Source organism: Porites lutea, chromosome 8 (assembly GCF_958299795.1).
Source record: "Porites lutea chromosome 8, jaPorLute2.1, whole genome shotgun sequence".
In the NCBI taxonomy this organism is placed as follows: domain Eukaryota; kingdom Metazoa; phylum Cnidaria; class Anthozoa; order Scleractinia; family Poritidae; genus Porites; species Porites lutea.
The window spans coordinates 10,861,743-10,877,483 of record NC_133208.1 but is presented as its reverse complement, the minus strand read 5'-3'; the positions used below and the strand labels follow the sequence as shown (position 1 = coordinate 10,877,483).

The following is a 15,741-nucleotide window of genomic DNA, read 5'->3' as shown; positions in this document are numbered from 1 at the left end:
TGCCACTTAACCATCGTTTTATGCCAGGGTGCACCAAACAAAATGAAATCCCATTAACTGGCTTGGTCTACGATATTAAGCAACCTTAGTGTTAATCAGCTATCGCATTCAAACTGAGAAACGTTTTCTTTCCTAAAATTTTCAGTAGATTCATTAGAATTTCCACTGAAATGACTGTACCATTTGTTGCATATTTTTGCTCTAAACAAACCTTAAGGTCACTAGATTGGCTTCAGCACAAAATTGATTCCTGAAGGCAACACGTAGCACCGGCTCAATAAGGAGGAGGTTAAGGTTAAAGTTAAATTCGGGTTAAAATTTTTCAACCTACGGGTAGCCCTAATAATTCATGAATAATGGCTACAAGACAAAGGGAAATGGAGAATTAACCTAGGTTTAAAACTTTTAACCTGTCTGAATAACAATTTTGACCAGTAACATATCCAAATCTGTATCAGAGGTTTATCATTGAAATTTTCTGACACAACCACAACCTTGAAGTGTGTTTCTGAACCTATAACAGATACAGAATTGCTTACTTTTAGTTCAATTTGTTGTTTATTAGTAACAAAATAATTTACAAAATGTATCATTCTTCTTTCTTCTGAACATGTATTTTAAAACATATCATCAAAAATGTTTATATAATATTTAGATGTAATGGAAACATTACCTTTTGGAACATTATGCATGTAACTCTCATTGATTACATCTAGATAGACAGGCTGGAAAGAGAAAAGCAGTTTGTATATAGTTATATTATTGCAAATACATCTAAAATGACAAATCTTTACAAATATTCATGGGTGTTTACCTTAAACTCCTTTGTAAGCTTTTGACTTATAACTGCTTGAACAGACATCACTCTCTGATATTAACAATGAATACCATAATGTTAATGTTTGAAATCTGATTTAAATTTCAAAGAGATCAGAAAACGTTTTTGTACAGCTCCCAGTCATTACACCTAAGTGGTGTCTAAAAGGACACAAGAATGATTCCTATTTATAACATTCCCTGAACCACTCCACATTGTTCCTGTTTTTGTTCCAGGATTAAACAAGGACTCAATTGATTTTCACAGAGGGGCTTGACCCAAATTAATGTCTGATCTACACAGTCTCTCACGAATCTCTATCTTGGGTCATCATGCAATGTTCCTCCCACAAAAAAAAAGAAAGAAAGAGGGTTGCATGAAATAGTAGCAATGGCTATGTTTGAGACTACAGCTAACAAATTACATCAGCAAACTTTCAACTCATAATTTTTAAGACACAGTATGACAAAATAGCTCTCCGACTCTTGTGCATTATGAGAGTGATTAAAAAAAATAAAATTCAATCTTTTTCAGGAAACCTACTTCACCTACGTGTTTTACAATAGGGTCCTGATAAAACAAAATAAATACAAATAAATAAATAAGGTGCCCCTTTTGCTTGGTACAATTTGCAGGTGCCACTTTGGGACATGTGACTGAAGGTGTTAGGAAAGGGTCAGGGTTGAAGATTCAGGATTTTCAGTCACTCACCAGAGAACCTACAAATTAAATCCCTGCGCCATTTAGAGGGGGGACCTCTCTGCATAGACCACCTACCAGAAGTAACTCACCCTTTGACTGAGGGACTGCTGAAAAGGTAGACATCATGCATACTATTTTATTATATTTTTTTACAGTTGACTTTGCCATATGTTACCTGAGAAGCTGTTGATAGCAATTGGGGAAATAGGGGTCTTCTCCCTGTAGTAATTAAGCTCAATGTCCTTGTAAAACCTGCAAAAAAACATGAGAAATAATGTTACCGTTACTACTGATTGCATGTTGACAATTTTGGCAGCATGAGCTAGGTTAATGGTTGAGATAAGGTGAGAGAAGTTATGGAGAGAGAGAGACTTTCTGCCCTCTCACTATCAATAATGATGTCTTAGTTTATACTTGTGTTAATGAAAGCTGTTTATTAATGGAGGGTAGAAAGGTGACTATAATTTATGATGATTTTGAGCAAGGGCATGATTTTTCAACAGTGGGTTTTTGGAAGGGCTATGAAAAATTTCCCAGAAAATAAGAATAAAGTGACAGCTGTGCCACATAAAAAAGTTTCTGAATGATTAAAATGCTATGATTTTAAAATTTTATGTAGATGTGAAGTCTGAATAACCTGGCTTCTTGCAGATGCATGGCTACCAGCATTAGCCCAAATTCCTCCTTCAAAGAAGGGTGTTTTTGTTATAAGAAAGCCGTAACAATTTTAACCCTTCACACCCTGTGGTAATATAATCTTCCTAAGGTTTCGCTCCTCAGTTATGTATTTTTTACCATACACATCAGGAGACTTGTCCCCAGCTCCTCTGTGAACTCATTTGCTTCTGTGACCAACAATGAAAGCCCTTTCTCAGTAGCTTTCTTTTCAAACATCTGAATGGCTCTCATGGGGGATCTGGGTTCTGATACAGTTTAAGTTTAAGTTTAGTTTAAGTTTAATAATTCCTTTTACCAATGTACAAAATAAAAATATATATACATATATAAAAGTACAATAGGTAAAGGAAAGCAGTAGGGGGAAACTGAATTCCCATATAAAAACTGCCCTCCAAAACGAAAAGATAAAAAAATTAAGAATAGAAAACTTATACATAACTATACATCATGTGATACTAAGAGAAAAAAAAACAAAAACAAACAAACAAACAAACAAAGAAAACAAAATTTAGTTGTTTTGTTTTGTTTTTGTTTTTTCCCTCTCCCCTTCCCCTTTTCTTTAATAAACTACTTAGATATTAAATAAAATACTAATACTTAGATAAAATACTAATACTTAGATATTAAATAAAAAAGAAAATCCAGATTCAGTAGGAAATAATAAAGATATGACTATTTACAAAGATAATTAAGTAATAAAGTTTTAAAAGAGTTCAAGCTGGAAGCAGACATAACGGAGTTTGGTAAAGAGTTCCAGTCATTAACATAACGATTAAAAAATGAAAATTTAAAATAGTTTGTCCTTGCTGCTCTAGGCCTGATTTTAAAGTCATGGTTTCTCTTAGTTCTTGTCGGGCCAGTCAGATCCACGTATGTGGTATAATCAATATCAGAATAGCCATGAATTATCTTGTAAAGTTGAACGAGGCAAAGATATTTTATTCTTAGCTCTAATGTTGACCAGTTTAGTTCAGTGAGCCTTTCAGTGTAAGAATTATGAGATCCACATATCAATCGAGTAGCACGACGCTGAATGGATTCAATACTGTGTATGTGTTTAACCAAATATGGATTCCACACTGGGCAGGCATATTCCAGAATAGGACGAACTAAAGCGATAAAAGCTGTTTTGATTGGCACAGGATCCTTAGATCCAAACGTTCTCCTTATTAGACCCAATACTCGATTTGCCTTACCAACAATGTAATTGATATGAGCGTCCCACCTTAAAGAAGATTCAATCCAAATGCCCAAGTGCTTATGTTTATCAACAGCCGACAGATTATTATCATTTAACACATACTGATGAACTAAAGGACAATTGGACTTGGTAACATGTAGAGCCTTACACTTTTCCGACTTCAGCTTGACCTTCCACAAGTCACACCAGGAGGCGGCAGACAAGAGGTCATCTTGAAACTCGACACAATCATCTACAGATGCGATCTTACGATAGAGTACACTGTCATCAGCAAAAAGCTCTGTGCTACAGCTTACACTAAGGGGGAAGTCATTTATATACAGCACTTCCTTGTTTCACCACTGCCTTGACTTTATTGAGTTTACAATTCTGTGCAACTGATCATAAGCCACACCCTCTCTTGTCTCTTGAAAGGTACATTACAGTTGTGAAACTGAGTGGGTGTTTACCTCCACTCTTACAAATGATCTTTCTCACCTCTCTGTCAATCAATCTAAGCTTAGTGATGGGCCAGTTCTTGGTCCACATCAAGTGAGTAAGCAGAGGAAGAGCAAACTGGTTAGAAGCTGCAACACGCTTGGCATCAGAAGGAGGACTTGACCAAATTAGCGACATCCTTTGCAGGTAAGCCTTTGCCATGAGTTCAAGGGTCCACTTTTCATTCTGCACCATGATCTTGCATACTCCTAGAAATCATAGGTAGGCCCTGCCTTCAAACTTTCAATAAGTACTGGCTAATCTAGCCTGAGATGTGCTGCATCATGCACTCCTGATGTGTATTACATGGAATTCCTTGGGGTTCTAATGTAAACCCATGTCCTGCATCGCAGAGTTGGTAAATCTTTAAGCTGTGTCCACCTTGGCTTCAGAAGAACCATTCAGTTCTGTACACTCTGAGATCATGAATAAACAGCAGGTGGGTTAGCTTGGTACCTAATGGTCTGGGTAACCTATACCCCTCAGTTGCACTCAGAGACTAACCTGCAACTTGATTTACGTAAACACATTGTAAAGAGACGAGGACAGAGGGTATTACTTTGAGGAAGAAACCTACTGAATATTATACTATCCAACAATTCCACCCATAGTCACAGCCACTACCTTGGCGTTCCAACCGGAATTATACCATGCCAGGTTTAGGAACGAATTTTCTTTTTTTTTTTCTTAGTACGCCTGAACAACGTACTACGGTATATTTACTGTAAAAAAAGATAGGACATAATGTATGTTTAGTGAAGAGCTGGAGTCCGAGCTCATTTGTTTGAGAAATGCAGAACTCTTGGCCATACAGTGGCCATAGACCATGTCCGTAATTGGTGTATCGAGGTATTTATAAGGCCTATAAAAAGGCAGCAAACGTAGAAGTATTAAGTGTATTAACGTGATTAGGGTAAATCTAAATACCAACATACATAGAAACATGGCCGTACCAAGACCGAAAAAATACCAACATACTTGAGAACATGGCCGTAATAGGCGTACTAACGTACTAAGAACGAAAAAATACCAACATACTTGAGAACATGGCCGTACTAGGCGTACTTAGCGTACTAAGACCGAATGAAATACCAACATACATTAGAACATGGCCGTACTAAGCGTACTAACGTACTAAGACCGAATAAAATACCAACATACATGAGAACATGGCCGTACTAAGCGTACTAACGTACTAAGACCGAAAAAAAATGCCAACATACATGGAACACGGCCGTACTAAGCGTACTAACGTACTAAGACCGAAAAAATACCAACATACATGAGATCATGGCCGTACTAAGCGTACTAACGTACTAAGACCGAAAAAAAAGCCAACATACATGGAACACGGCCGTACTAAGCGTACTAACGTACTAAGACCGAAAAAATACCAACATACATGAGATCATGGCCGTACTAAGCGTACTAACGTACTAAGACCGAATAAAATACCAACATACACGAGAACATGGCCGTACTAAGCGTACTAACGTACTAAGACCGAATAAAATACAGACGCGCATAGAACAAGGCCGTACTAACCGTACTAGCGTACTAAGACTACCAACATACATGAGAACATGACCGTACTAAGGCCGAATAAGATGCCCAACATTTGGACAACTATTAGCGTATCAATAACTTTTTCAAGGCTGAAAAATGCAGAGGTACGTCGCGTACATGACCGCGTTAACAATACATGCGCAGCGCACATGAGGTCAATAGCTTTTCATTCCCATGTTTAAATCATAAGTGCACATACCCTGACTTTCGTGGACGTGCTGTCGCTGATGCAGAAATAGCAGCTAGGGATTTATCTCAAGGTTTCGGGAACAGTTTTTCATTAATTTATCAACTCAGCTAAATACTATGGAACTGAAACTGACTACCCAATTGCGAACTTTACTGTTACTGCCGGCTTTAAAAGAGTGTGTGTTCGTTTCGTCTTTGGTCTCTTCTATCCATTCTTAGTACAGGGAAAGATATTGTCTACTTTTTTGGTCATCATCGTCGTCGTTTTCGATTGTTGTGTCGTTAATAGAATGAAAATTCGATGGCGTATTTTACGACAGGAAACACGCCTTTCTCCGGATTTATATAGGATGATAGACATGATACACTGATGATAGGCGGCAATAAAATGTCACAAAATTTGGGTTTTTAAATGAGAAATCTTAGCAGTCAACCCACTCAACAACAACAAAAAGACGTTTATAACAATGGCTTTATTATGTGGCCCATATACAGAGTATGTGTTAAATAGGCTTTCACTTTTGGCAAAACAGGCATCTTTTCCTTAAAACTGATAGCACAATTCAGTGTAACGATTGACAGAACGATATAGGAAAAAAATTGATGTAACCTTGTCATGGAACATAGTGTCTTCTTCAAATGGCTTGCCCAAACAAAAAACTTTTTTTCGGCTCTCTAGCTCTCTCTAGTGTTGAACTATCAAGGAATCTTATCATTACATCTTGAATACTTATTCTTTTTGGGACGCAAGCGATCAATGACCTTGCCAATATTACTCCATGCTTTATTAAGCTGTAAATGGTATTTCCTTCTTTGAGATCCTTAGACTGTCCAGGTGAAACATATTGTCATAAGCCAAAGTTACTGAGCTCACTACCTTAGTTAGTTACATCAGCTGACGATTTTCCGATGTCTGAAGGGCCTTGAACTTGCGATACAACCATATGACTAGGATAAGGTAAGCTTAAGCAAACCACGGTAGGAACGTCACAAGCAGCAGGTACCGTGAACAAGAACAATTTCCCTGTACTTGCATCACACTTTTTGAAACAATTCTTGGTCGTCTATTGTACTGCAATGTGTGCAAAATTTTATAACTTTTGATATGAACTGCTTAGGTCAATCCAATAACGTTTGCCTCTATTTTAAAAAATTAAACGACACGAGTTATAAGCACAAAGCTAGATATAATGCCAATCATCTTTTAACATCGCTTTTTCGCTGGTGTCGTCGTTGTGGATGCTCAAGCTTCCTAAACTTTATGTTCACTGCTCCTCCCTACACGAGAAGCACCGAAACGTACTATCATAATCGGACATGCGCATGCCAATGCATTTAGTGTGCTGCCATTGAGTGCAGCTGTTGCACTTTACCATCCCCGATTGCTTCGTAGATGTGCACAGGTTACAAAGAGTGCTTCCGCGTCTTTTAAATGCAAGCTTCCTCTTAGTACCTCTACCTGCTAGTCAAAGAGAAGGGGAAAAAAGTTTTTAAAATCCATAAAGTAATTTGCATTTTTTAAGCTGTGTTGTTGTATGCACTGGAACACGGAAATTTAAATATTAAATGTTATGCTGGCCGCTAAGGTTATAAATCGCCTTCTTAGTTAGTGTACCAAATTTATTCTGTTCCAGAAAAAAACGTTACTGGCATATGAAATGTGGGCTTCGAGTTCCATAATGAACACTCTTAAAAATCAAAGTGTAGAGAAAAGATAGGGAATTACTAAATTCTTTGCCAATGACTCAACAGAGGCCGTACTTTCCTCGAAGTTGTACATGTTAAATCAAGTGATAACATTGTATCAACTCACACACTCATTGATTTCACCATACAAAAAAACCACAGAGAACCTTTCTAAGTTACATAACGATGAAGTAGTATGTGTAATACCTGAGCTTGATGAATCCCCCAGTGTCGATGATGGCGTAGGCTCAAAGACCGGACTTGAGGGAGCAGTGGAAATTAAGCTTAACGATGGTGTGACTACAACGGGAAAAAAAGACGTGAACGTTATTGTATGCCCAAAGAAATACATCCGTGCGCATGCGGTTAATCACTTTAAACAAGCTGGAAACAGTGGTGCTCCTTGTTTTATAACCAATCGTATCGAATTTTTATAAGAAAGGAACGTTTCTCATTTTGTTACTACATGGTGCATTTAGTGCACGGGTATTTTCGAGTGTGGTCATTACCAGAAGTTAAAAAAAATCACCATGGAATTGTGGATACAATAGGGAGTAATGGGACGGACATGGAATCGCCCAGTCTTGACCTTGGGATATGTGAATTTCATTAAAGTTAATTTTTGGACAGTTAAACGCATGAAATTAATGGGAAGTTTGTTTCCGGAAAGATGCGAACACTTTTATTAAGAGCCTGTTTGCATGGAGGTGGGGAACCACAGGTTGGTGAGGTAACCCGTCTGTCCATATAATCTCTCATTTTACTTTGATCACCTTTACATGACAGGTGGGGTGAACCGTCGCGGATTACCTCACTTATCTGGGGTCCCCCACCTCAGTGTAAACAGGTCAGAGAATTGAATAGTCGTCATTTACATGTTCTGAATTTTTTGCTTTGAGGCAGTCCTACGTGGAAGTGATGACGTTTTAAACAATCGAATAATATGTGTGGACGTCTCAGGAATTAGACTTGGACCGTGCAATTACAAACTGCATAAATAACTTAGTGAAATATTCACATATCCCGGCCAACGCCCTAAGATTCCCTATATGTCCCACTGTGGTTCTTGAATATATTTTCTTTATTTACCTGACCCCTCTTGATGTCCTCTAGCCGGCTGTTCTGAAAATCAAAGGATGTTAAGTTGTAAGAAAATAATTCATTCGTTTTGTTCTTAATATGAGGATATCTATAGACCTTTTTTTTTTATTGAATACTACTTAACCAGGGTTAGCATTTTGGTAATGTCCAAATCAGTAGGTTTTTTAGAGTAGTAGAACTTGAACCAAAAGGCGATGAGAAACCTTCCTCTTAGAATGTCAGAGTTTCGGTTGTTTGAAATTTTTAAAAAGCATGTAATACATTACTTTTTCATTATCGTTGCATCTCCTATTGTACAGGAAGACCATCTACTAAGGCTCAAATAGGTATAAGAAGATGTATAGTAATGCATTTTACTGTTGTAAATAATAATAATCACTATTATTATAAATTGATGAATTAATAGATTAATATTGTACAACATTACCTCATTAATCTATTAATTTATTAATTTATAACATTAATCTTACAAGACTACTGTCCGATTTTTTTAACCTGCGTACGACTTTAGATCCTTTTTAGTCTCCTGGTCGGCAGCTTTGCAAATTGCTTGGGATAAAAGAAAGTTTAAAAATCTGAAAAGAGTTCAATTCTTACAGGATTGTGTTGTACACAAATATGGCCACTGTGACGTCATGTGAAAACGATCTGTTTGTGGCTTTAACGTCCAGTTACAACCGGTAGGATCCACAATAAGGATCTTGGCATTGCTTCGCAGACGGTTCTTACCGGGATTAGATTACGTTTGCGCTAAAACTATCATTAAATTTGACAACAGAAGTAAATAACATACCTCTTATTATTCTGCCCAGACTTTGAGCAACAGCTGGTGCATTAAGACTTAGGTCATCCGACCTGTCAATTATCCCTTGAAGTTCGTCGATCTTTCTTTTAGAGTCTTCTAGCTCTTTCTGTAGCTTTCTGCATTTTTCTCCCTCTTCTTCAATCGTCTTCTCCAATGCCAAAACAACTTTCTCGTGTGTGGCACTGTTGAAGGCTAGTTCCTCTTTAAACTGCATTTGTAACTTTTCGCAGTTGCTACAAACAGTGGACGAGGACGATGTCCCCTCTCCTCCATCATTATCTTCTTCGTGGTCTTCACTATCTACTTCGGGGTCGAGCATCATTGCGTCCTGTCTGTTAAACCCTATAAAATTTAATAAATAAAATAAACAAAACAATATTGTTATTTTGGAAAATTCAAAAGGGCCGTACAAAGTTTATAAGACAAAGTACATTTGGTGGTACATGTCGAACAAAACTGAAGTTTTATTGCCAGATAATATCGACATTTTATGTTTCATCACTAAAAGAAGGTTGGAATATTATACTCTGCTTGCCACGAGATCGGATTGAACTTACAGCTATCAATGGTTTTAAGCTGTTCTTTGTCCACAGCTTGTCGAGGGATCTTGATTGACAGTTCCCTATGGCCATTTCCGAAGTCACTTCGAAAGTCGACGCTTGCACCGTCTACTTTTCGGCATGCTTGTGAAAAGTTAGTGTGAGAATAAGGTGTGCCTGCCTTCACTAGCAGGTCGCCCAAGTCTGCCTTGCGCATGTGGATAGCAGCACCTGTTGTTAAGCCCCTTACTTTCACGCAAGGTTTAAGCCATTCGCAGACCTGAAAAGGGAAAATGAAGAGTAAATAAAAGAATAAAAGAGCATTAAAGAAATAAACTCTTTTTTTTTCCTTTATACTAAGAATTTTATTATATTTTTGGAAGAATTTTTTCTCTTGTTTAAACTATCGTTATCCATAAGTGATATGTAATGATTTAATGGGGTTGCATGACTTGTAAAATGAGATTGCAAAATGAACTTTTGTTGGAAATCGCTTAAACTTGAATGTAATGGAACAGGCGCGGCCAGGGTTTTGGAAATTCAGCGCAGTACGTTATTATAATATCTCGTTTCCCTAAATTGTTGGTGCTTTTTCATTTTGTCATGAAACCACTTATATTTTGTTTGAAGTTATACAGCTTTAACAGGAACTATGAATCACTGTGGCATGTCCCGTCGGTTTCCCTACTAACCCGATGGGTTCCACTGTATCTGATTGGTATCTGGAAAAAGTCAGATATAATGTTATCCCACCAACACACCCCCGCCCCCTTTTTGGGCACGAAAGTGGAAATAACTTTGGCAAAAGGCGCGTGAAAACAATAATTTCCCAATTTCACCAGTCACCTTTCGATTACATATGCTTTTTGGAGTTCGTGTCTTAACTCTCCTTTGTCTACCAATAGACCAGCTAGGAATTAGAGAAATACCTCGTCTCTGCTTTTAGTTTTCTCCACAGCGGTAATGAAATCAGCGATTAACTGGTTAACAGTAGCATGAACTTCATTTGTTCGTTCGTACTGACTAATCACGTAAGGTATCAGTTGACTTTTTAGGTGGTTGTCTACGTCAACTTCTGAGATAACCGTATCATCTGCCACCTCTCTGACAATCTGTAGAGTGTAGATGTGATAAAAAAATCCCGGCTTGTATTTGGATACTAAGTAGCAACAGAACGAGCAGTACTTATCTTAACATGACAAAACTGATTTGCAACAATTATTTTGTGCAAGAGAGGATAAAGCTTTATCCTCTCTTGTTTTGCGTTAATTTAAGTCGGCGTTAATTCTTGTTACCTTAATTTTCATTCTTTTTGTTCCAAATTGTACTTTCTCGATACACTTTGAATTTCTTGACATCTATATTTGAAAGAATGGCTTTTTTTTCAGAGTGGACACCCAGACTTGCTAGTATCAGTGCTGTAAATAACCCGAGAACTGGCTTAACCCCTTCGTATTTTTAATGGAAAGTAACAAGTAAACTATTATGTTCATTTTGAAATGTTAACCACAACTCGTCACAGTCGTTGTCTGTTAAATTCGCGTTAATTTAAGTCGCCTTAATCTCCAATACCTTAATTTCATGAAGCGTTAATTTCCTACAAAAAGGTGTATTCGGGAATAATATACTCACCTCACAGGCGAAGTATCTATAGCAGCTATAGATGCTGGGAAGGCGACCAGGAAGGCCTACCAGTTTTTCTTTAAAAAAGGTGACGTGATCCTGGAGGCTGCCTTGTGTCAGTCCGAGGCCCATCCTGATTACCGATGGAAGACAATGTAAAGAGGCTTTCGTGAAAACGTTGCCTTTCTCTTCCATAAAATCAGCCGAATGTCGGGATTTCGTTAAAATTTTTTCAAAAAAAATGGGCGTTGTCCTCTCGAACGATCTGTAAAAAATAGGAAGAAATTAGTACACCTGGTACATGATTTGCTCTGAAAACCTTCTGTAATAAAGTGTGGCTGGTATTTCTTTTTAGCCCCTGTTGCGGTTAAATCTCTTAACTGAATTCAGTTTCAGGATTTATACAAAAAGTCAAGACAATGGTCTCCAAAGCTAAAGATCAACAGCATTGTAACATTGTCAATCTACCCTTTTAATAACAACATCACGCGGCAGAATCAAACATGAATATCGACAAAACTGTAAGAGAGGGAACGAAAAATATATTTCACGTTTGTTTTCATTAATAGTGTTACATTGCTTCTCAACTGTCCATTGAGAGAAAGACCGATTTATGCGGTAGAAATGTATGTGATTAAATTGTGTCAGTTTTTTCATTTTTGACTTGCATATTTAAGTTGAAGAATACCGAGAACTACTCATAGTGTTTGGATGCTTCTGGAAACTCATACTGACATGAACGGATTTACGCCATTCCGAGTTGCTCACAGCCCTACAGGGAAATGTTTCATTAAATAACCTCTGTGTTGAGTCTCACGTGCAAAACAAAATATATAACCTCATGTCCTCATCCAAGGTAAAGTTGACGGTCATTACAAACGTTGTCAGTGGTAACTCGTTGCCACCACCCTTTGTTTGCTTTCCACCCCCTTGGAAAGTAGAAACGAGCACTTTCTTCAGAGTGTTTGGATGGGCCGGGTCATCCCAATACACCGGAAATGAGCTCTTCACAAGCTCGGACATCACAGATTCTCCCGATGACTGGGATATCAGGGTACCCCCAAGAAGTTTTCTGACAAGCATCAGTGACGTGGACTTTCCGCTTGCCGTCTCTCCGACTGCCATTGGAGCTGGACATGAACCTATGATGAATAAATAGGAAATGTTACTTTCATACTTACCAGATAATTAAATTTTCTATGCGGAGTTATGATCGATAGATTAATTGACGCTAAGGAAACCAGTTTTTTTGCATTTGTTTTGATATCCCAAATCAGCCGACATGGTGAAATTTGAAAAACGATCCATTTACACACAAACACAAGACGCACCCCACTCAAGCGTTATCATTGTTTTATGAAATGATAGTTTTCGGCGCCTCATTGGCTCTGAGTGCTCCTCAAGATAGTAAAAGCAACTCAGGAAGCAATTGTCCAATAATAGACATTTTCCACCATAGATGAGATTAATTGTTCTCAAATTTTAACATCAAATACTGAAAGGGTTCTTTTCGTTCTTTTTGAAAACATCAGCGAAGCGCGAGAACGAGCGCGGTTCTTTCCCACTCCTCTCTCTTGCATAGGCGGTCAATAAATCCCCCGCTGTTTATATGTTTTTATCACGCGCGCTCGACGGACTTACAAGGGAAATAGACCCAGTTTGAACAGGCTACTGAAAGCGTTGTTCCTTTTAATATTTTAGCTTTTCAAAGTTGAACTATTGTACTCACCAACTACGGAGAGTACTGTTTGGTAATGAAACGCTGACATTCCCCCGGCCAATAGCAGAATGAATTGGAGGAAATTCCTCCCCATAAACGTTTTAACTTCCCTGATAAAGTCCAACCAATCAAAGGGCACGAGCGGCAGGTCAATGGTAACAGGAAGGGCATTGAGGTACTGTTTCAACCTCGACCTTTCGCTAATGGACACAGGTACTCCTTGGAGGTATGGCACCATCCACGTTATGCGCTGTTCGTTTTCAGGGACAACAAATCCACGTCTGTCTAACTAAAAGTTTTAAAGAGAAACAGAAAACAGAAATTTTTAATATACCATTCGGATTTCTCGCAGGTTTTAATTGACCGGATTTACCACAGACTAAATAAAAAGAAACAAAGTTAATCTTCCGGACTGCAGTACACAGCAGTCTTCCGACTTGTCACGCGCTGGTTTAAAACAGGGTTCGATATATTGCGTTACCCTCTAAAAAAATGGAAATGATCTAAGGTTTAGGGGCTTAATGTTGTACGGGTAAAACACCTACAAAACGCTAACGGAGTCGACCAGAAAGCCCTTAACAAATAATGGGACTCAGTTCGAGTCAACATATTTGCAAGACATTTCAGTCTAGCGAACTGTCGTCGACATCAAGTAGTTCTTATTTAAAAACCCTCTCAAATTATGAAATTCAGCGGAAATGCTAGCTGCGCAAATCACGACTTATCTGTCATCGTACCTGTATGCTCTCCGAGAAGATGTACACCTCTTCACCTTCCTGGCCGTTTCTACCAAGAGCGAGCGCTGCAGTTTTCCTATTTTGACTTTCCAGTGGCTGGCTCAGGTACTCCTCCAGCACTTTCAACCAGTATTCATTGAGTTGGCTATCTTTCAGCCCTTGCCAAAACACTCCGCCCTGGGCAGAAAATGTACGGTTGATTGCATTTCTAAGCGTCTTAGTCTGACCCATTTCTTCACAAGTCACAAAGCACCGCCTGCATGTATTGAAGAAAAAGGACACAAACAATAAATTTCCTTACGCATAGGTAACAAAAAAAAAAACACCATAAATTTTCAAAAATTAGGTTTCCTTATTTGTCGTCTAGTAATTTTTCGACCGCACACTGCAGGTCTTTACCAGGTGATGAAGACCTGCAGTGTGTGGTCGAAACGTCACGATAAAATATCAAAGTGACAATCGTAACACAAACGATAAAACTAAACCCTTTAAACAACAAATTATATAAATGGCGCTGCAAATTTTGTTAGTAGATCTGCGGTGCCAATCCACAAATTTAATCTCCTAAAAAGTACAACGAGAACCTCCGTCACTTTTATAGGGGAGTACCCGTCCCTGGGTTTTTCGTCGCGGCAAGCACACTTGATAATTGCACACGCGAGAAAAGGTGTCTGATTCGTCTTTTCTGCATGGGTGGCTAAATCAAGAAGGAACCTAAATTCAAAAATGTTATATTCCACTTACATGCTAACTCCATCGGAGCTCCTGATAACGTCCAAAAGATAACCATTTACTCTTTGAAACTCCGGCGGAAATTCGATTAAACCATAGATCTTGAAATAAAAATTTGCGATTGATTTGTAAGTTTTATCGCTGCACTTTACATGGAGGGTGCGTTTTCCATCTGCTCCTTCCCGGACGGATAAAGACTTCAGTGGTGAGCTCTTCGGCATCTTGCGACCGTTTGCTGTGAGTGGATAGTGAAACTGGCCCAAAGTGGCAGAGCGCACTCAGTTTTCTGTGTTGCCCCTTCTTGAGGCAGTACTTTTCCATTTAAAAAACATGTGCAGTAAATTTCCTAGGCCACAATACTAGAATGTACCGTAATTAAATTATTGTTACACTATTACACGCTTGTTTTCCTTATAAAGTTTAATGAAACGCGTGCAGTTACATCAGTTCATGCAGTAAATTCACTAAGGACAACGTCTTGTTTAGTCAGTACTTTTCCATACTCTCCCCGGGAGCGGACGCTTGTTCTCCTTATTAAGTTCCGGGGGGGTACTCCTGGGAATTCTTGATGGGGGTGTGCCGCCCGGTTGTCCAAATCCTAACCCTATTTCAGGTCAAACAGTATTATTTTCTATAACCTTTTTTCAACTGACCCGTTTGATGACCTGGCCTTAAAGCAAAAATTATATGTGTCCTTACTTAGATTAGAGTGCAAACAATAAACTTGTTCAAATCCATTTCGAATTCGCATATTTCTCTTTCTTTCTTACTCACTTGTAATAGAAAAGATAAATTTTTTCATACACTCCCTTAGTTCCCCGAAAACCATACCCGAATCCACACCAAAATGGGCAAAGTACAAGCCCGTTTTCAGACCGAAAAGGACCAAAAAACATACCCTTTAATATAAGGGAGTACCCCCCCGGACTTTTGCGACAAGTAAACGCGTGTAGTTTCATCACTTTATGCAGTAAATTCACAAAGGACAACCTTTTGTTTAGCAGTAATTTTCCATAAATCTCGCAAGCTCGCATTAAATTGTAATGTCCCTATGTAGTTATGTAATTTTAGCAACTTGCATTAATCAGCTTGGTAAATACGTAGAGATTTAGCAAGCCACTTTGGTAATCTTTCTTTTTGATCATGGATAAAAGAAATAGAAAAAGGA

At 38.3% G+C, this 15,741-nt stretch overlaps 1 protein-coding gene across 2 annotated transcripts in view; it reads right to left on the bottom strand.

Moving 5' to 3' along the window:
* LOC140947144 (DNA-binding transcriptional regulator BolA-like) overlaps window positions 1-15,741 on the bottom strand; it is a 32,399-nt gene that overhangs the window by 3,304 nt on the left and 13,354 nt on the right. For both annotated transcript variants that reach the window (XM_073396235.1, XM_073396234.1), the window contains exons 2-5: window positions 1,695-1,771; window positions 815-868; window positions 674-725; window positions 454-514 (exon numbers count right to left, since the gene is read on the bottom strand). In XM_073396235.1, coding sequence (XP_073252336.1) covers window positions 454-514; window positions 674-725; window positions 815-868; window positions 1,695-1,771 — 244 coding nt within the window. The remainder of the gene's footprint in view (window positions 1-453; window positions 515-673; window positions 726-814; window positions 869-1,694; window positions 1,772-15,741) is intronic.